This window comes from Colobus angolensis, unplaced genomic scaffold (assembly GCF_000951035.1).
Source record: "Colobus angolensis palliatus isolate OR3802 unplaced genomic scaffold, Cang.pa_1.0 Scaffold100, whole genome shotgun sequence".
NCBI lineage: Eukaryota > Metazoa > Chordata > Mammalia > Primates > Cercopithecidae > Colobus > Colobus angolensis.
Window position 1 is genome coordinate 1,355,059 of NW_012110920.1, and position 22,927 is coordinate 1,377,985.

The 22,927-nt window shown below is 40.6% G+C and overlaps 1 protein-coding gene across 1 annotated transcript in view; it reads right to left on the bottom strand.

The window, feature by feature from the left end:
• POLR2B (polymerase (RNA) II (DNA directed) polypeptide B, 140kDa) overlaps positions 1 to 22,088 on the bottom strand; it is a 49,399-nt gene extending 27,311 nt beyond the window's left edge. Inside the window, exons 1-7 of the mRNA XM_011937167.1 lie at positions 21,930 to 22,088; positions 14,756 to 14,828; positions 10,310 to 10,460; positions 6,696 to 6,808; positions 6,346 to 6,565; positions 5,804 to 5,962; positions 1,416 to 1,580 (exon numbers count right to left, since the gene is read on the bottom strand). Of these exons, the coding sequence (XP_011792557.1) occupies positions 1,416 to 1,580; positions 5,804 to 5,962; positions 6,346 to 6,565; positions 6,696 to 6,808; positions 10,310 to 10,460; positions 14,756 to 14,828; positions 21,930 to 21,948 (900 nt within the window). The 5' untranslated portion in view covers positions 21,949 to 22,088. The remainder of the gene's footprint in view (positions 1 to 1,415; positions 1,581 to 5,803; positions 5,963 to 6,345; positions 6,566 to 6,695; positions 6,809 to 10,309; positions 10,461 to 14,755; positions 14,829 to 21,929) is intronic.
• Between the last annotated feature and the right edge of the window lie 839 nt (positions 22,089 to 22,927).

Sequence of the window (22,927 nt, forward strand, 5' to 3'; positions counted from 1 at the left end):
AAAAAAAAAAAAAAAAGGGCCAAGGAAGGATTATAAAAGACTAAAAAGACATACAATCAAAATGTGACGTATGATTCTAAATTGGACTCTGAACTATATAAGATATTGAACTTAAATTACTATATACTATTAATGTATAGATCTTATTACTTAATAGTTTTCAATATTATCAGGACAACTGACAAAAATCTGAGTAAGATATGTACATTACCAGTATTGTTGTAATCCCATCACTTTGGGAGGCCAAGGTGGGCAGATCACCTGAGGTCAGGAGTTTGAGACCAGCCTGGCCAACACAGTGAAACCCCATCTCTACTAAAAATACAAAAATTACCTGGGAGTGGTGGCGCATGCCTATAGTCCCAGTCACTTGGGAGGCTGAGGCAGGAGAATCGTTTGAACCCGGGAGGTGGAGGTTGTGGTGAGCCAAGATCACACCACTGCACTCCAGGCTGGGCAACAGAGTGAGACTCCATCTCAAAAAAAACAAAACAAACAACAACAAAAAAAAAGTACTGTATCTAAGTAAAATTTTCTCATTTAAATAATTATACTATGATTATGTAAGTGAATGTATTATTAGGAAATATACACTGAAGTCTTTAGGAGTAAGAGGCTATTGCCTATAACTTACTCTCCAATGGTCCAGAAAAAAAAATGTGTTATATATAGAAAGAATGAACGATAAAGCAAATGTGACAAAAGTAACAACTGGTGAATTTGAGTGAAGAGCATATAAGAATTCTCTATATAATTCTTGCAACTTTTATTTTTTATTTTGAGACAAGGTCTTACCCTGTCGCCCAGGCTGGAGTGGGGAGGCATGATTACGGCTCACTGCAGCCTCCACCTCCTGGGCTCAAGCAATCTTCCCACTTCAGCCTCCCCAGTAGCTGGGACTACAGGTATATGCCACCACGCCAGGTTAACCTTTTGTGTTTTTTGTAGAGACAGGTCTCCCTATGTTGCCCAGGCTGGTCTCAAACTCCTAGACTCAAGTGATCCTCCCACCTTGGCCTCCCAAAGGCTGGGATTATGCTTGGCCTTTTTGTAACTTTTCTGTAAGTCTGAAATTATTTCAAAATGAAAAGTTAAACAACAGATATCAACTACTCATTTTCCCTTTTTACTAAATTGCACCAAGCTGGTGTGCTTCTGCAAGCTTCCTTACCACTGTTTCTTCTTGCTGTTGTCATTAACTCCAGCTGCCTCTGGTTTTCATGTCTATTTTACACCAAACTGTCAGAAAAGAGGCCTAGGCAGGCCTGAAAGCTTTTACCACACAGTAAATGGCATGAGACTTGTGACAGCTAAATTATTCTTCAGAATAGCTTTCTACTGTTTTAAGGTTAGCAACAATCAGTAACTCTAAATCTCTTATAAAGCTCTGTGAATACATTTTGCTTTCACATTACCATTTCCATCATCTCTGGATCTTCAAAATCATAAATAATATGTTCTAAAATATCTCTGTCAGACACAAAACCTAATGCTCTGAACACAATAATGATGGGAACTTCTTGCTTGATGTATGGTAGAGTTGCCACAATGCGCTGACCAATAGCACTCTTTTTTGCACCCTAGAAAAATAAACTATCATTAGAACATGAATATACAAAAGCTCACAGCAATAGAAAAACATCAAGAGAACTATTTAATATATATATGTATTCTTTGTGCATATTTCAAAAGAAGTATGCCTCCCAATACTGTGAGGAACCTGCTATGAATGCATTTCAAAACCACTGAAACAAGTGTACTAATTTTACACACAGGCTGGTCACAGACCTGAGAGAACTTCCATTCTCTCCTATCTGCCTGCCAAGATTCTCTCAGAATTACTCAATACTGTATTTGGAAATCACTTCTAGCTGCAAAAAAAAAATGAATACTGATTCCTCACCCTCCCCAACATATCCCCCCTCCAAAAAAAATTAAACCTGTGAAAGAAAGAAATATATAAGAGGTAAAAAAAGAGACAATATGGATAGACAAATATGGAAAAAACCTAAGCACACAATGAAAAATAAACATTAAATCAGAGTTGGTCTGTGAGGCATTTCCTTGTTTCAATGTTTCAAAACTAATAGCCCTTTCATACAGCTTCTTTTTTCCAATTTCTCCCTCTTTAATTGTACACACATAAAAAACCAATTAAAAGCTACTAACCTATGACACACCTGATTTCTCAGTTTTAATCATATTTGTTTGCTTCAATATCAATTTCACCCTATCTTCCCTTGGCCTCACAACCCTACATTACTATAATCCCTCTAATAACTTCCGTCATCTTCCTCCTCCCACCACAGGCCTCCTTCAGAACTCCTCCCATGGGCGTGTTCAGTAACAACTTTTCATAAATGACACCCAAATCTTCATCTTGATCTTTTTCCTGTACCCTCAGCCCCCGTATCTCCAATTGCCAATTCGTTGTTTCTATGTGGACATCAATTATTCCATTTAGTCTATTATTTGTTTCATCATGGATCTTATTTCAGAACAAGCAGAACATTAAAAAATAATATAGCTGGGCATAGTGGCTCATGCCTGTAATCCCGGCACTTTGGGAGGCCAAGTTGGGAGGATTGCCTGAGCCCAGCATTTCAAGACCAGCCTGGGCAACACAGTGGGACCTCATCTCTATAAATATTTTTAAAATTTTAGGCCAGGCACGATGGCTCACAGGCTGGGTGCAGTGGCTCACACCTGTAATCCCAGCACTTTGGAAGGCCAAGGCAGGTGGATCACCAGAGGCCGGGAGTTCAAGATCAGCCTGGCTAACATGGTGAAACCCTGTCTCTACTAAACACACAAAATTAGCTGGGCATGGTGGCATACACCTGTAATCCCAGCTACTCAGCAGGCTGAGGCAGGAGAATCGCTTGAACCTGGGAGGCGGAGGTTGCAGCGAGCTGGGATCGAGCCACTGCACTCCAGACTTGGTCTCCAAAAAAATTAAAAAAATAAAAAAAAAAATCATGTCTACAACATGCACTCCCCAAAAATCTTATCTAAATCTGAACTTATTATATTCTCTCCTAAATCAATTACTCGAAGTTCACCACTCTCCTGGAATCTCAGAATACAAACCATAGTATCTTAACTGACTCATCCTTTTATCTTATCAAACCCACCATCAAATCCAGATCATTTTCCGTTCTCTGCCTCCAATTAATTCACTTTGTTCAGAGTTGCCATGATAGTCTCCCTACTATACTGTTTATGTCTTGGCCCTCCATCATCCAGGCCGACGCCTCTCAACAAAGAATGCACATCACAATCACCTAGGGACTTCTTTCAAATACTTGTACCTGGGCCCCATTCCACCCCCATTCCCACTACTGAACTTGGAAGAGTCGTAGGTTATTGATGTGAACCTTTAGTTAAGATCCACTAATCCAGATCCACCCTAATCATCTACTTGTCATTCACTATTCAACATCCTCCATCCAGCTCATTCAGAGTTATCTTCCAGTAATTCTCCAAACACTCATCCCCACTCTCCTCTAATAAGAAAGTCCTTCCAGTTTCTCTCCGCTTATATAACTCCACACCATCTTTCAAAGTGTAAGTCACGTCCAATCTTCTCTATTAAGTTTCATGAACAGGACAGGGGCAGTGGCTCATGCCAGTACTTTGGAAGGCCAAGGCAGATGCGTCACTTGAGCTCAGGAGTTCGAGACCAACCTAGGCAACATAGTGAAACCCTGTCTCTACTAAAAATACAAAAATTAGCCAGGTGTGGTGGGACACACCTATAATCTAATTACTTGGGAGGCTGAGGCACGAGAATCACTTGAGCCAGGAGGTGGAGGTTGCACTGAGCTGAGATCGTGCCACTGCACTCCAGCCCAGGCAACAGAGTGAGACTCTGTCTCAAAAAAAAAAAAAAAAAACAACTTTGCATGGACCACACCATACTAGTATCTCATTCTCCTCCAAATTTCTATAAAACTAATATATGTAATAGGTGTCATTTGGCCTCTGCACTGTTACTATCATTTAATGTCTAAAGCTTGTATTCCCAATAAAACCATTACTTTCTGATTTTTCTTTTTTTTTTTGAGACAGGGTCTGGCGCTGTCACCCATGCTGGAGTGCAGTGGCGCCAATCTGGGCTCACTGCAACCTCAGCACTCAAGCTATCTTCCCACCTCAGCTTCTTGAATAACTGGGACTACAGGCACCTGCCACCACATCCAGCTAATTTTGGGGGTTTTGTTGTTGTTTTGCTAGAGAAAGTGTTTTGCCATGTTGCCCAAGCTGGTCTCACATCCTGGGCTCAAGCAATCCACCCACCTCAGCCTCCCAAAGTGCTGGGATTACAGGCATGAACCACCACACCTGGCCACCTTCTCAATAAGGATTGTGTGTTTTAGTGATCTCTTACAATACCCAGCAATGTTGTGCACATGGGAAGAATGCTTATCTTACAAATTTATTTTTTACAAATAAAATATTATTAAAAACATGCTAAGTACCCTAATTTCATTAAGTACCCTAGTATCATTATACATTGTATACATGTATCAAAACATCACACTGCATCCCACACATGCATAATTATCAAATTAAATTGAAAATAAAGCTTTTTTAAAAAATTACAAAAAACAAATGGAAACACCAGTTACCAAAAACCATTCACAAATAAAAGCCATTTTAATTATTTAAAACTCCTGGCCAGGCACGGTAGCTCATGCTTGTAATCCCAGGACTTTGGGAGGCCAAGGAGGGCAGATCACAAGGTCAGGAGATCCAGACCATCCTGAACCAACATGGTGAAACCCCATCTTGTCTACAAAACACGAAAAATTAGCCGGGTGTGGTGGTGTGCGCTTGTAGTCATAGCTACTCAGGAGGCTGAGACAGGGGAATGACTTGAACTTGGGAGGCAGAAGTTGCAGTGAGCTAAGCTCATGTCACTGCACTGCAGCCTGGCGAAAGGGTAAGACTCTGTCTCAAAAAAAAAAGAAAACAGATATATATATATCTGTTTCACATGAACTGAAATAGAGGTTTTCCAAGATAGCTGTAAAGATTAAATCAAGCAATCTGAGTAACAGAATTGGCATACAGCAAATATTTAAGAACTGCTAGCTACTACTAGATTCCATTATTATAAGCAACCTATGCTTATAACTATACCAATGGTCTGCAACTTCTAAGCTGGTACTCAGTGATTCCTGCCTCCTACGATTGCCCTTGTAATATCCTCCTCACAGTGTGAGCTGGACATACTGACTTGCAACTAACAAAAAGAACACGGCAAAAATGACAGAATGTTGCTACCACTTTTAAGTTATAAAAGACCGATTTCTACCTTGCTCGTACTCTCTCTCTATAGCTCTTTTTGCTTACTCTCTCTGAAGAAGCAAGCTGCTCTGCTGCTGTCAGCTGCTATACGCAGAGGTCCACATGGCAAGGAACTAAGAAAGGCTTCCAGTCGACAGTGCGCAAAGACCTGAGACTCAGTCCAATAGTCAATGAAGAACTAAATCCTGTAGACAACCATGTGAATGGCTCTTGAGATCACGGCAGCCCAGGGAAACACCTGATTGCAGCCTTGTGAGAGATGCTTGGCCAAAACACTCAGCTAAGCAGCACCCAGATTCCTGATTCACAGAAGCCGTGAGATGATAAATGTTGCTAGAAGAGTAATTTGTCACACAGCGATAGGTAAACAATACAATATATAACAACAATATGCTCCAGAAAAGCTTTTTTGGACCGAGAATGCAGTCTAGTGAATTTTAAAACAAGGCACAAAGGAATAAACCCAAATAACATCATATCCAGTCCATACCTGTCCTCCTCTTGCCAGCATGCTAACCCATATAGTACTGGTGGGTCGGGAAGAATTCTCCAGACATGATCTACACTCTCCTGTGTAGGCATATTTAGAGTCCTTTTTGGCAAACACATAAACTGTGTTTGTTGCCATTTTCTCTTGGGCAATCAGAACCTATTTGGACAATAAGAAGGTTACAGCCATAAAATCCAAAAGGTCACTGAAGAGAAAAGAGAGTAAAATCTGCATCTTAATTTAATCTGATCATATAGGCTCACTGAACTATTTAATTCTTCAACTTTAAAAACTCCACTTTGCATAAACACTTCATAGAAATACATAAGCTCCAAAACTGACTGAAATTGACCAAATTTCCAGTGCATATTATATACAACTAAATACAGCTTTGCTTTATATAAGTTTAGTTGTCATACCCTAAATAAGTCAACTGTCACTGCCAGGTTATCCTGCATGAAAATCTTTTTTTTTTTTTTATTTCAACTTTAAACTAAATTTTAACTACCATTTTGTCATTTTTTAAAATAATGTTACTATACCTTTTCTGATCCATTAATAATGAAATAGCCACCAGGATCCAAAGGGCATTCATTTAATTCACAAAGATCACGATCTGTCAAGCCATTCAAAAGGCAGTAAGTTGACCGCAACATAATTGGAATTTTTCCTATAAAAGTTTTCTGATGCTGAGTCTGAAGTTGTTCTTCACCTTCTTTAATGACTGTTTTTGTTATATCAACATAAAGCGGAGCAGAATACCTTTGAAGATAAAAGTAGATCACAGTTAAGCAATAGGGTATCTGTTAAAACAAACCCTCAGGTGGTTAAAATTACATTTTCAGAATTCTATTTCAGTATCTGCTGCTGACAAGGAAAACTTTTTTCTTACGTGAGATTTCTTAATCTAGCTTCGTTGGGCATCATTGGTGAAGGAGCACCATCTCTTTCCCAGTGGGTAGGCTTCGAAAGATAAATTTGTTCAAACTTCAGCAAATATCTTGGCTGAAATTAAACAAAAAAACATGAAAAGAGTAAATAATTTTTTCCATAAAAGCTTTAATGATTCCATTTTAATTGACATTAACATTTTAAGTAGAAGCAGCTCTACAAACTGGCAAAATTAATCCATTTTACTGAAATGGGGACTTCCCAAAGTCAATATCCATACTGCACAGACGTCAAGTTTTAAACCAAATCACTTTCTCTTTTTTTCCTCTTTTCTTAAAAATTTATTTTCACGTTAGACAGGTAATGTGCTAACAAGGTTTGTAACAAGGTTTAAGGAAGGCACATCTCACACCCAATCATCACACTTATCAACTATAAAAGGATCTGCTAATTGCTTTCTTAAGGCAGAAGACATAAAGAGACTTAATATACTAAAAGTAAACAAAAACTGTACACATCATGTGCTGAGTTTATATCAGTTAAAATGGATTTACATTAATGATCTACATAGTTTCTTGTGCCTTCTCCTTGGTAAGCGTCATCAAAAACACAAAGTGACCAGAGAACAAAGATAGCAAATCCAGACAACTAGAACTGTGCTCTAATCAATAGAACATTTTTAAAAATAAACCCAACTCTTCAATTAAACATACAAATTAATCTGTCAAACAAGTAGAGTTAACAAAAGAAAAAAATTTTATTTTAAAAAACACAAAAAATATCCTAATCATTCTATATAAAGGGCTGAGAACTTCCAACCCTGGCTGGAATATAGCTTAGTCCATAGCAAAAAAAGAAATTTTTCAATTAAACATTCACTCGCAGCCTAATAAAACAAGATCCATGAGGACAACTTTCTGGAGATAAATGGATAGTGTACTTTTCTCTAAATCAAGTCTCAGAGAAGAAAATAGAACTGAGCAGATGTTTTACTAATGATTAATTATTGATACTCAAGTCTCTCAAGCTGGGGTAGACAAAAGGCAAAGAGAGTGGTGGTGATAATGAACCAAACGGAAGCCAACCCTCTACTCCTTATCTGTGCCATCATCTAGTCTAGGTCATTATTATCTTAATCATAGGCTATTCTAAGATTTTTATCTCCTCCAGCCTCTTTTGTTTTGTTTTGTTTGAGATAGGGTCTCACTCTATCACCCAGGCTGGAGTGCAGTGGTGTGATCTAGGGTCACTGCAACCTCCGCCTCCTGGGTTCAAGTGATTCCCCTGCCTCAGCCTCCCGAGTAGCTGGGGCCACAGGCAGGCGCCACCAGACCCGGTTAATTTTTGTATTTTTTTGGTAGAGATGGGGTTTCACCATGCTGGCCAGGATGGTCTCCAACTCCTGGCCTCAAGAGATCTGCCTGCCTAGGATTCCCAAAGTGCTGGGATTACAGGCGTGAGCCACTGCACCAGGCCTCCTCTACCCTCTTTCTATTCCAAGTAAGCATCGCTTTCTAAAGTAACTTTTCTAAAATAATGCTTTATGTATATTCTTTGACAGTCTCTCAGTAATTCCTCATAACATCCAACGACATTCAAAGCTTTCAACAATCGGGTTCCATCTTATCTTCCTAATGCCTGGTAAAAATGGATAAGCCCTGTAATTCCAGCACTTTCGGCGGCGGAGGCAGGCAGATCATGAGGTCGGGAGATCAAGACCATCCTGGCTAACACGGCGAAACCCTGTCTCTACTAAAAATACAAAAAAATTAGCTGGGCGTGGTGGCAGGCGCCTGTAGTCCCAGCTACTCGGAAAGTTGAGGCAGGAGAATGGCGTGAACCCGGAAGGCGGAGCTTGCAGTGAGCCAAGATCGCGCCACTGCACTCTAGCCTGGGCAATATGGCCAGACTCCGCCTCAAAAAAAAAAAAATAGATAAGCCAAAATCACATACTGATCATTGTGGTCCCCATCCTATCCCCAGCCTAAATATACCAGGTATTTTCTTTTTCTTTCTTTTTTTTTTTTTTTTTTTTGAGACAGCATCTCGCCCTGTCACCCAGGCTGGAGTGCAGTGGCGCGATCTCAGCTTGCTGCAACCTCCATCTCCCACGTTCAAGCAATTCTCCTGTCTCAGCCTCCCAAGTAGCTGGGACTACAGGTGCCGACCAGCACGCCTGGCTAATTTTTGTACTTTATTAGTAGAAAGCGGGTTTCACCATATTGGCCAGGCTGGTCTCAAACTCCTGACCTCGGGTGATCTGCCCACCTCAGCCTCCCAAAGAGCTGAAATTCTAGGCGTGAGCCACCACGCCGGCGACTCCAAATATTTCCTTGCTGAAATGACTAAGCACCTCTTCTCTTCTAAGAGAACTCCTATCTGTTATTCACAGTAAATTTAAGTCTCTTCCATCTTTTCTACTAAGCTCTGATAACCAAGCCTCAGAGATCTCCTCCTCCTTTAGTACTTCCATTACTGGTACGTTGAATTTGCTATGTTCTATTGTTATCTCGCTTGTTATACAAAGATCATGAAGAAAAAATGACCCAGCGAGCCAGGTGCAGTGGTTCATGCCTATAATCCCAGCACTCTGGGAGGCTGAAGGGGGTGGATCACTTGAGGTCAGGAGTTGGAGATCAGCCTGGCCAACATGTGAAACCCCGTCTCTACTAAAAATACAAAAAAATTAGCCAAGCATGGTCGTGGGCGCCTGTCATCTCTGTAAAAAAGAAAATATGACCCAAGAATAAAAAAGAAACTTAATGTACCCCTTTCCAGCAGAGCCCTAGAAGAGCCAATCGCTTTGGTACTTAATAGCAAAATTCCGTACAGCATGTCCAACTGAGATGGAAATAACAGACCAGCCCTTAGGAGATCAGCTACACAGAAGAGAAACTGATCAGGCTAGAAACAATGAACTCTCCCTGTGTCTAACTCTTTCTGGGGCGCTTTCCCTACCTCACTTAGTTTTTCAGTTTTCCCTGTCTCTCAAAGCCCAATATGTTCCAACAGCTGCCTCTCAATTTCTCTAAAACTAGGACAGTCATTATTTTGGACTACATACTTATTTATAATCACTCATATAAAACCAAATTATAAAATTGTACCTTTGGTATGATTTTAACAATGCTAAAAAACATGCATATATGTGAGCAAAAGCTATAAGAAGCTTAATAAAGATAGCTGATATGTCTGGGTGATTTACCTTTCTTATCTCATATGGTTACAATAATGTACTTCATGCAATATATAAAATCAGACGAAAATTCCTTCAAACATTTTTTATCATTTTTATAATGTGAGAGAAAAAAGTGGGGTTATCTATCTAAAGCAACGTGACTATCTCTGGCTCACTTCTCTTATTTGTTCATATTTCAGAGTCCTCTCTTCCCAACTATTCAATACCTACTAGGTGAATAAGGATGGGATTACTTGAAAAAAAAAATACACCTCCTCATTAGAGAATAAATCAGAAAGTGACTGACGGTGCTGTAAGTACTTTGCTAAAAGCTCCAACTGACTTTTTTTAACCCTTAAGTCAGTTAACAGAGGGGCTGAAATTTCAAACCAATACTCTTCTTGTACCAGTGTAACTATTAGAACTAACCATCTTACCGGTTCTTCAACTTCTCCACTAGCATGCTGAGCTTCAGCTTGTAGGTCTATAGGAGGAGCATCTTCCACAATTCTTTGAACAGACATCTGAATAAACTCATCAAAAGAATCCAGCTGTTGTCTGACCAAGCCTTTCTCGTCAAAATAGGAACTGGGAAAATATTTGAGTTCAGTCAGTTGCAACTCAGTGATAATTTCTAGCATAATTCCCCATTTTCATTATAATCAATTCAACAGTCATTAAATACCAACCATTATATGTCAACCACTAAACAAGATACTGTGACCTATCTTTAAAAGGATGAAACCAGGCACATTTTCTTTGCAGAACTTATTATTTGGGGAAAAGCAGCTTATACTTGTGGGTAAAATACTTAAAGCACGATGTAAGAACTGTAAGGATCCCAGCTCCTGGGAGGCCAAGGCAGGAGCGTTGCTTGAGTTCAGCCTGGGCAACGTAATGAGACCTCATTTCTACAAATAAAAAAATTAGCCAGGTAGGGTGGCATGTGCCTATAGGCCCACATACTCAAGAGGCTGGGGTAGGGGGATCACGTGAGCCCAGAGTTTGAGGCTGCATTGAGTCATGATGGCATCACTGCACTCCAGCCTGGGAGACAGCAAGACCCCATCTCAAAGAAAAAAAAAACTGTATGTCCTCTATGGACAAATTTTATTCTACCTCTTTGAAATATTTCTTGAAAAATGAGTCAGGAGATAAAACTAAAGAAAAATCAATAGCCAAAGATAATAAGAACTTTGATTTGAATAGGAGGGAGGGTAGTGATATCAATGACTAAAATAATGCATGAGAATACCAACTTTAGGTTACCAATCATTAGTTCTATTTTGAATTATTAAAGGTGGGATAAGAAGAGTAAGTCTTTACATAAAAATACTCCGCAAAAGACTGGTGATAAAAATGTAGCATGGCTGAGAGATCTATAATCTAAAAAGCAGACATTATTTTTATAAGGAACAGATACTTTTCAGGTGAGGGGTGTGGAAAGACATAAAGATACAAGTAGATACAAGTGCAAGAGGATCTCAACAGATCACTCCCTATTACCATCCAGGAAGAGCCGCAAAGCTGGGCTTCACAGAGGCTGGAGGATCTAACACAACCCTCAAGATTATCCCATCACCCCTCAGCAGTAGGAAGTGCCCCACCACACCTCCACATCTCCACTCCTGTATCTTGTGACCTCTGTCATCTTGTATCTGTGAGACTTTCTTAGCTTCTGCTCCCCAACTACTGACTCCCCCATCTTCACATCAATTTTCTGAGACAATATGCAGAGTCCAACTAATCATCAGCCTCCCATTTTGGCTTCATCAGGTCACCTCACACATCAGTGACAGGCCAACAAATCGGCCCCACCCTGATCCAGTCAAGTATGGCCACCACTATTAGAAGTTAGGTTCTATGGTAGAAAACACAGCAGATCACCATACATGTGTAAGGTATGAACTAAATAATAATTGAGGCAATTTATTTCAGTAGAGACTGTCACACATTAGGAAACAAATTTCTCATAACCATGTGGATTAGTCATTGACGTGTAAGAAAAACATGGCATTGCCTGTAATATAAATAGCAATGGTTTTTTATAGGCAATTTAAGATGAAATAGCTTCTAAACTATAGATAAGTTTCATTACCCCAGGAAGCTGAACTATACCTACTTTCCCCAAAATCATTAGAATGGTGCTTAAACACCTAAACTATATAAATATTTCATATTTATATCTACTCTAGTGCTTATTTTACCTGAAGTCATCATATGCAGTTACTTGTGATATTAACTAATAACATATTCACATTGCTAGGTAAAGATCACTTAATATTGAAAAGTAAAAAAAAAATCAAAATTCATTTCTCAATAACCAAAGTATCTACAGTCAATTTAAACTTAAAAATCAAATAACTTATTTTGTAACAAATGATAAATGCTATGACAGTTCACAATAGAGTACTTTATCCTTGAGCAATCTACCACATATGTTGAAAACAACTTCTTCTTCTAAGATAAAATATTTTTTCTACTAGAAGAATGTAGAATATAGGCACACTCCACAGAACATCTACCTGATTATTGTTTCCTAATAAAATACCTCTTGGTGTTTAACACCCAAACATCACAGAAGATGTAACTGTCTCAATAAAGTTTTGTCTTCTACAGCCAATTTGTTTTATTTTTTGTGTTTATAAAAGGCTCCAAGACAATGCTTCATTCTAGCTATAGGTGGCAAAAGATAGTACGGCAGAGAATACAGATGTTTAAATACAAATGGAATCAAAGGTTACCATCACCTCAGGAACAAAGAAGAGCTGACTTTTTGCCAGATTTCTTTTATTTCTTAAAAAAAAAAAAAAAAAGAGAGAGAGAGAGATAGGGTCTGGCTATGTTGCACAGGCTGGTCTCAAACTCCTGAGCTCAAGTGATCCATCCGCCTCAGCCTCCCAAAGTGTTGGGATTATGGGCAGGCGTGAGCCACCTCGTCAAGTCTTTTTGCCAAATGTCTTAATTCCACCTGTGGCCAGGGGCCCTTTCCCCACAGCCTTCAATTTTAAAGCTTTTTCTGCTCCTCTTTTTACTTCTGCTTGAAACCTGTGTCTTCCTCATCCATCTCCTTGGCCTGCTTCTTCGGCTGTTTCACCGGCTTCTTGCCATCTCTGCAACCAAACATGGCAACTGCTGCCCCTGCCCCTTCTCCAAACCCTGCCACCAGAAACAGAGCTCCCATTCTCACCCCACTCCTTATGGAAAAATATATACTTATATCCCAAAAACTCAATTTTTTTTATTATTATTTATTTTTAGAGACAAGGTCTCACTATGTTACCCAGGCAACACTCAAACTCGTGAGCTCAAGTGATCCTTCTGCCTCAGCCTCCCAGGTAGCTGGGACTATACAGGCACACACCACAGCACCTGGCTTTCAATACTTTCTTTTGTAAGATTCTGGACAAACACACTGAATCATATCTTTTTTATTTTTTGAGACGGAGTCTCGCTCTGCCACCCAGGCTGGAGTGCAGTGACGTCATCTCACCTAACTGCAAACTCTGCCTCCCAGGTTCAGGCAATTCTCCTGCCTCAGCCTCCCAAGTAACTGGGATTACAGGCGTGCACCACTATACTCATCTAATTTTTGTATTTTTTAGTAAAGACAGAGCTTCACCATGTTGGCTAGGCTGGTTCCAACTCCTGACCTTAAGTGATCTGCCTGCCTCAGCACCCCAAAGTGCTGGGATTACAGGCAAAACAATATCTTTCTAACAAAACAACGTTCAAGAAAGGTATTCAGTTATACTCCAAATACAACTGGCAGAATGTCGGAAGCATGTGTTCTTTGAAAAGAGAGAATGTTGACCAAGAGGTCATGCACCTTGGAGCTGATGGGGCTCAGAGAGGCATCCATCATCATGTTGTTGTATATAAAGCAGCTGTCAGGGGATGAGAGAAGAGTTATAAGCCTTTAACATCCTAACATAACAGGATGCTACTTTATCACTTATAAGTTACTTTTCTTACCTATACAAGGCTTTTCAGAATTTTATCACATTTAGTTACACTTAGAATTGGATGGGAATTTGCAGTGAAATACAACCAATTTTAACTTTGTCTATTTAAAATAATGAGAAAACCAAGCAATCAAATTAACATTACTAGTAATGAAACAAACGTGCCTCCTGATATGATGCACTGAGACTATGTCACTTCTGCCAAAAGTAATCATCTGAATCTAATTATGAGAAATATCAGACAAACCTAACTGAAAGGCATCCTAAAAAGTAACTGGCATGTATTCTTCAAAAATGTCAAGGTACAAAAAAAAGAACAGACATACTGAGGAACTGTTCCAGATTAAAGGAAATAGAAGAATATGCCATGACAACTAAATCCAGTATGTGATCCTGGGCTGGATCCAGAATCAGAAAAATTTTTATTTTGCTATAAACATCAGTGGAACTGGCAAAATGTGGGTAGGGTCTACAGATTGAATAAGATCACCATAATTGTGATGATGTAAAAGAATGTCCTTATGTCTGCAAGTTACTTTTTTTTTTTTTTTTTGGAAACAGGGTCTCACTCTGTCATCAAGGCTGGAGTACGGCGGTACGATCTCGGCTCACTGTAGCCTCAACCTCCCAGGATCAAGTGATCTGCAAGTTACTCTCACATGTTTCAGAAAAAAATATGTACCAAAAGAAGAAAAGACAAAGAAATGTAGTATGGGGTAACATTTTCGGAATCTGGATGAAGTGATTAAATGAATTCTTTGTGTTAATTTTTAGGTCTGAATTACTTAAAATGTTAAATATATAAATAAAATAACTACTGTCATGTAGCATATTTATATAGAACAGCTATTTATCAAGAAGAATAAGCAGGAAATCTCCAGTGCCTTTTCAAGCTAATTCGGTTTGGTCCAAAGTTACCTAATTACAATCCAGCATGCTTCTTGCCACAAATCCGGGGTGATTTCATCATCATCCTCATCATATTGCATATCTGTAAAAACAAAATATTGTACTCATTTGCAATGAGATGCCACTTAGTTAACATCTTGCTCCTATAACTTTAAGTAGCAGAAACATATTTACTTTCTGCTGAATAAGTAATGCTTTCACCCCAGGTTCTCTAAAATTTCAATTACATTAATAAAATAATTCATGTCTATGTCACACAGGTATTCTTCCAATAGACAAAGAGGTTTATTAGAGAGTTTCAATGTAAGTTGTATGAATTTTAAGTTTTCCATTTTATTGATCAGTAAGATTTTCAGAGACTAGAGTAAAAGACAGAGTGAGGGGGCAGAGCCATGGAAGGATTCCAACAGCTGGGCAATACCCTGAGGTGGGGCGATCTATTACAGCAACATTTCATACATGTACAGGTACGAAAGATTACATTTTCCAAAGATGGCCACTAGCCTATCTCCCATCCCACATGGCCTTCTATAATGTGATCTTGACACTCCCATCATAAGATATAGTGGTCAATGCACCCTCTCCTTGAATCAGGTAGATTCTGACTCTCCTGTAACTTAAGAGAATGCCGCTGAAGCAATGCTGCATGACTTCAGAAGCCAGGTCAGAAAAGGCAATGAAGTTTCTGTCATGTTTGCTAAAACACCTTCTGGAGCCTTAAGCTGTCATTAAAAAGTAGTGGTGGCTCAGGCCTATAACAATCCTAGCACTTTGGGAGGCCAAGGTGGGTGGATCACCTGAGGTCAGGAGTTCAAGACTAGCCAGGCCAATATGGCAAAACCCCGTTTCTACTAAAAAATACAAAAATTAGCCGGGCATGGTGGCACATGCCTGTAATCCCAGCTACTCAGGAGGCTGAGGCAAGAGAATTGCTTGAACCCAAGAGATAGAGGTTGCAGTGAGCTGAGACTGTACCACTGCACTCCAGCCTTGGCAACAGAGTCTCTGTCTCAAAAATTTAAATTAAAAAAAAAAAATTTTTTTAAGTCATACAATATTCTGAGGCTGCTACATTCTGAGAAAGCCCGAACCATAAGGAGAGGTCACTTACAGATGCTCCATTAGCAATTTTAGTCCTTGAGTCCTCCCAAGCTATGTCTCATGTCAGACATGAGAGTCAACCCTATAGATCATCTCTCACCCAGCTGTCAACACTCGGCCTTAACGTCTTCCCAAATGAACCAGAGTCACGGTGGAAGGCAGGCAAGTCCTGTCCAAATTCCTGACCCACAGTATCCATGAATATAACAAAATAATTTTTTAAGTAGTTAAATTTTCGGGTAGTTATGCAACAGTAATTTAAATATGCATTCAAAAAAATCAGTATGCACTGGTCCTCTAATATTAATCCCATCATCTTATGTGAAAGAATAAGTGTGCTGTATTTTTGGTTTTTATTCTAATGTACACATACATAGCCTGTACAACTTCAGGTTCAAAATTTGATATATATACAAAATAAATTTTTAATAAACCCTTCTTAAATGGACTGGAATTATTAATCCCTATATCTGGGGGAAGGGTAAGAAAGACAAAGCTATCTATAATAGCTCAGAGATTTCCAGCTTTGATGAGAGATTAAAAGTTAATATCACTGCCATACCAGAGAAGCAAGTAAGATGGTGGAAAAAGGAGAGGTAATGAGATCGGCTGTAGAGATATCTATAGATCACATATCCCTTCAAATACTTCTAGTAGGCACATACATATGAATATAAACTCAAATGAAGAGTCTAAATTATAGACAACATGTGACACACAATAGATACACATTGGCATATAACACATGTGTATCTGTGTCAATAAAATAAACATTTTAAAATTTGAAAAAAAAAGTACAGAGTTGGAATCATTAACAAATGGGTGGGAGAAAAATGAGATTGTACACAGAGAAGGAAGACTGAAGGCAGGGTATCTGGGAACAACTTTAAGAGTCATATGAAGGAAAATGAACCCATGAAAGAGACTCATTTATTCATCCACTCATCAAATTTTTTTTGAGGCTGGGTGCACTGGCTCATGCCTATAATCCCAACACTGTGGGAGGCCAAGGCAGGCAGATCACTTGAGACCAGGAGTTCAAGACCAGCCTGGATAACATGGAAAAAACCCATCTCTACTAAAAATACAAAAATTAGCCAGGCATGGTGGTACCCGCCTATAGTCCCAGCTACTAGGGAGGCTGAGGCAGGAGAATTGCTTGAACCCAGAAGGGAATGGGCTACCGCACTCTAGCCTGGGTGACAGAGTGTGACTCTGTCTCAAAAAAAAAAAAAAAAAGTGATATGAATATTCCTGACAAAGACCTGAAGAGGTTAGGGAAGACTTCCCAAAACCTGGGCAGAGGCCAGATACAGTAGCTCATGTCAGTAATCCTACCACTGGAAGGCCAAGGTGGCAGGAACACTTGAACCCAGGAGTTCGAGACCAGCCTGAGCCACAAAGCGAGACCCCCGTCTCTAAAATTGTCTTTAAAAAGCTGGTCAGGCACAGTGACTCACGCCTGTAATCCCAGCACTTTGGGAATCCGAGGCAGATGGATCACAAGGTCAGGAGTTTGAGACCAGCCTGGCCAGCACGGTGAAACCCCGTCTCTACTAAAAATACAAAAATTAGATGGGCATGGTGGAGCACGCCTGTAATTAATTCCTGCTACTCAGGAGGCTGAAGCAAAGAATCACTTGAACCTGGGAGGCGGAGGTTGCAGTGAGCCAAGATCGCACCACTGCACTCCAGCCTGGGCCGACAAAGGGAAACTCCATCTCAAAAAAAAAAAAAAAAAAAGCTGAGCAGAGACCTCATGTTATAAACAGGAGTAATCAGGCAAAAGGAAGGGAAAAAGGTAGGAGGAGTCAAGAAAGAACCCTACCGAATAGAAAAAAACAAATTGTGCAAAAGACCCCATAATGCAAGATAGGATGGCATATTCAAAGAATGACAGAAGGTCAATGTAGCTGAAGCGCAGAGTGTGAAGTTGGAAGTGGAATAAGAAGAGTTTGGCCTTTTTCAAGAGATTTGAGTTTAGCAGGGTTGTGGCTAGGTCACATTTTCGTTTCTGAAAGATCCCTATGGCCAGTGTGGAGAGTGGATTGGAAGTACACAAATCAGTTAAGAGTAATCTAGGCAAGGGATGGCAGCAACATGAACTAGAATGATGGTGAAGGGGATGGAGAAGTGACCAGATTTGACGTATTTAGGAGACCGAACCAACAGGGCTTGGTGACTGATTAGATATAGAGGTGAAAGAGAGGAGTCAAAAATGATGGCCAGGTTTTCGATTTCAACAACAGAGGGTACAAGAGTTGTATCTCAGTGTCCATTGGAGACTGGTTTCAGGACCTCCCATAGATACCAAAACACGGATGCTTAAGTCACTGACATGAAATGGCACTGTTATATACCCTAGGCACATCCTCCTGTATCCTTTAAATTATCTCTAGATTACTTATAATACCTAATACAATGTAAATGCTATGTAAAGAGTTGTTTACTTGTAATTTTTATGGAATAATGACAAGAAAAAAAGTCTGTACATTTTTACAAGGACACAATTTTTTTCTAATATTCTCTTTTTTGTTGAGACAGGGTCTTACTGTTACCCAGGCTGAAGTGCAGTGGTGTCATCACAGCTCACTGTAGCCTCAAACTCTTAGGGCTCAAGCAATCCTCCCACCTCAGTATCCCAGGTAGCTGGGATCACAGGTACACGCCACCATGCCCAGCTAATTTTTTAATTTTTTTGTAGAGATGAGGTCTCCCTATGTTGCCCAGGCTGGTCTCAAACTCCTGGCCTCAAGCTTTTTAATATTTTCAATCCAAGATTAATTGAATATACAGAAGTGAAACCTACAGATACAGAGGGCCAACAGTGCCCTTCACCGAGACAGAGAACACAGGAGGCAGTGACTTTGGGAGGGCAATAGCAAAAGAAAATAATTAGCTCAGTTTGGGCAGTGACAAGGTTAAGCAGCCTGGGAGATATCCTAGTTGGCTAGTGGCAGTTAGATACCAGGGCTTTTAAACTAAAAGTATACATTCAGAAGTCATCCACATACAAATGGTAACTAAACAATGGAAAATGGATGAGATCCCCAAGGAGAATGTGAACAGGAAAGAAAATGAGAACAAAAGTCAGATAAGAACAATCAAGTGGAAGTGATGTGGCTAGAAAGCTGAGTGAGTTTCCAGGAGGATGTCATCAACAGTTTTGAAGACCACAGGGTTTAGATAAGATTTTTTAAATATCCATCTCATTTATCAATTGAGAAGTCACTGTCAATCTTAGAGCTATCTTAATGCAGTAGCATGAGTAGAAACATATTGTAATCAGTTGAAAAGGACATGAAAGATGAAAATTAGAAACAAGGACAGCTTATTATTTTTATGTTTGGCTGTGAATGAAAGGAGAAAGGTAAAATACTAGAAGAAAAAGGAAAAAATGAAAAGTTTAACTTGTTTCCACGTGGATGACAGAACTCTGACATTTTCACATAGTGGCTGAAAACTGATGAGGACATTATCTAATAAACACTTCACAGGACATGGGCAAGAATAAAATGTAGGTTCACTGCTAAAGCAACTCTGATAAACTCTTTTTTCCACGGGATCATTCTACATTGCAAAACTAGTACAAATCACCACTATGGTGGTCACTTGGCATCATCTAGCAAAATGTTAAAGGTGTGTATCATTTGACATGACAATTTTATATGTAGAAATGTATCCCACAGACATACTTGGGCAAATTATATGTACAAGATTATTCATTTACAGCACTGTCTGAACCCGAAAATGACTAGAAATAAATCAAATATCCATCAAGAGACTACTTAAGTTATGGTACATCCACACAAACTAAGTAACTGGGGGAGTGGGTGAAGGGGCGGGGGCGATGCTTTCTGTGTACTGATACGAAAATCTCCTAGATACATTAAGCAAAATCTAAAAGTGGAGAAAAGTGTGAATATTACTTTCTGTCTTTAAAAAAGGAGAAAATCCCATTTATATTTGCTTAAATATGCATAAAGAAACTGTGAAGGCTGGGCGCAGTAGCTCACACCTGTAGTCCCAGCACTTTGGGAGGCCGAGGCAGGTGAATCACCTGAGGTCAGGAGCTTGAGATCAGCCTGGCCAACGTGGAGAAACCCTGTCTCTACTAAAAATACTAATATTAGCTGGGCACGGTGGTGCACGCCTGTAATCCCAGCTACTAGGGAGGCTGAGGCAGAAGAACTGCTTGAACCTGGGAGACTGAGGTTATAGTGAGCCAAGATTGCACCACTGCACTCAAGCCTGGGCAACAGAGCAAGACTGTCAAAAAAAAAAAAAAAACTGTGGAGTGATTAAAATCTATTATAACAGTAGTTACCCACTGTGGAGAGTTCAAACTGGGTAGATGGTGGGTAAGAAGGAGACCTGACACTTTAACTTTTTTTTTTTTGAGACAGGGTCTCACTTTGTTCTTGGCTCACAGCAGTGTCAACTTCCCAGGCTCAAGTGATCCTCCTGCCTCAGCTCCCCAAGTAGCTAGGACTACAGGTGAGCACCACCATACCCAGCTAATGTTTCTATTTCTTATAGAGAGGGGGTCTCCCTTGTTGCCCAGGCTGGTCTTGAACTCCTGAGCTCAAGCGATCCACCCGCCTCAAGCTCCCAAAATGCAGGGATAACAGGCGTGAGCCATTGCACCAGCCACCCCACTTCAACATTTTTAAACTTTCTGGCTTGTGAGCTGAGAATATATTACCTAGCCAAAAATTATGCTTTAAAAAATCTTTTTTTCGAATTTTTCTTCTACTGAGATAATAGTTAAAAAGAACAAGTAATATAATGATGCTAATAAATTTCTAGAACACAAGATATAAATGAGACAGAAGTTTAAACGGCTTTAAAAGTTTAAGTTTTTGGCTGGGCACAGTGGCTCACGCCTGTAATCCCAGCACTTTGGGAGGCTGAGACAGGCAGACGGCTTGAGCTCAGGAATTTGAGAACAGATTGGACAACATGGCCAGACCCCATCTCTCAAAAAAAAATTTTTTTTAAGTTTAAGCTTTTGCTTCAATTTTTTTCCATCTCATTTATCAGAAGTAGCTGAGGGAATAAAGAGAGGAGATGTAAGGGGTGGCCAAGGAATTGAGAGCTAGAAGAAAATAAGATTTGAATTAGTAGATATGGAGAATGGAAAAGGCAGCTACGAAAATACACTAGATTCAACTAAGAATTCTTTTTTTTTTTTTCTCCAAGACAGAGTCTTACTCTGTCATTCAGGCTGTGGTGCACAGGCGCAATCTCAGCTCACTGCAACCTCTGCCTCCTGGGCTCAAGTGATGTGGCCTCAGCCTCCCGAATAGCTGGGATTACAGGCGCGCGCCATCACACTCGGCTAATTTGCGTATTTTTAGTAGATGCGGGATTTCCCCCATGTTGGTTAGGCTGGCCTCAAACGATCTGCACGTCTCGGCCTCCCAAAGTGCTGGCGGGAGCCATCGCGCTCGGCCACTACTAAGAATTCTATATGCGCAAAGAAACAGATATTATACATTGGTCCAGTGTAGCAGAATACATATCATCTGAGAACTATGACACTGTGAGAACTGTGACACTGTGAGAAGAGGAAATTTAAACGCCATCTTTTAAGACAATTTACTTTGACTTACAAACAGCGTGAAGAAATGTCAGACTAAACCGAGTCCCCCCACCTTCCCCCCGATATTCTCTGTCCCGGTATATTTCCAGGGCCTTCCACACAGGCTGACACTCAACACTTGAGCTATTCAGTAAGTCGACTGTGGCTCTAAGGAAAAATTTTAAAGGGTGCTCTTTGCTTCAAATTCAAAACCACGGAATTTATCTTACGGTTCTGCACGCTACTTCACTACAGGAAGCGAGGATCAGATCTAACGGAACAAGAAAGTGCAGAGAGCAGCAGTGAACCTAACCCGGAACATTAACGCTGTGTTCCCTGCACCCTCCGCCTCTCCCTACCCCAGTTTCGTTCCCGGCCTGAAAGGCGTGGGAACAAGGCTAGGGACTGTGCGGCCGGCGCGAGGGAAGGCCCCAATTTTCAACACAATCAGTTCCCCACGCTTCCCTGCTGGACCGCCGTGGCATGTGTTTCACCTACCCTCATCCGCGTCGTACATATTGCCAAACGGTTCCCGAGCTCCTAACTCTTGAAATCAAAGACAAAAAGCGGGCAGTAGCCACCACCGCTGGGAGGTAAAGATCAAGTAACTTCCGTCTCCGACGTTCCCAGAATACTGTGCGTCTCACACAAGAGGCCGCCCACATGGACGCCAAAGTTAGGATCTGCGCCTGCGCCTGCGCAAATTGTAGGACAAGCTTGGGCTTTAGGGTTGCACACGTGCAAATTGTGGGCCGCCGTTAGGGTTGCACACGTGCAAATTGTGGGCCGCCGCTGCTGGTGTCTGATTGAGAGGACAGCTCCCGCAATCTGCGGTCGCATCCGTCCCGTTAATGTTTTATTTCTGCTTGCTTTTCAATGTTGTCGCACAAATAACGACACCTGAAAACAAAGCCAGGTATACTTATTGATAAAAAGTGCTCGTTCTGTGAATCCGCGACATTGGGATGCTCAATTGATTTGCCTTTATAAAGACCAAAACACGAAGCAATTTTTATTTTTATTTATTATTTTTTGAAATGGAGCCTCGTTCTGTTGCCCAGGCTGGGGTGCAGTGGAGCGATCTCGGCTCACTGCAACCTCCGTCTCCCGGGTTCAAGCGATTCTCCTGCCTCGGCCTCCCAAATAGTTGGGATTACAGGCGCGCGCCACCACGCCCGGCTAATTTTTGTATTTTTACTAGAGACGGGGTTTCACCACGTTTGCCAGGCTGGTCTCGAACTGATCTCAGGTGATCCGCCCACCTCAGCCTCCCAAGGTGCTGGGATTAGAGGCGAGCTGCCCGCTCGCCTACCGTTCCAGCCACGCGCCCGGCTAGAAGCTCCTTTTTATTTTGTTTTGTTTTGTTTCGTTTTGTTTTGTTTTTTTGAGACGGAGTTTCGCTCTGTCGCCCAGGCTTGAGTGCAGTGGCGCGATCTCGGCTCACTGCAAGCTCCGCCTCCCGGGTTCACGCCATTCTCCTGCCTCAGCCTGCTTAG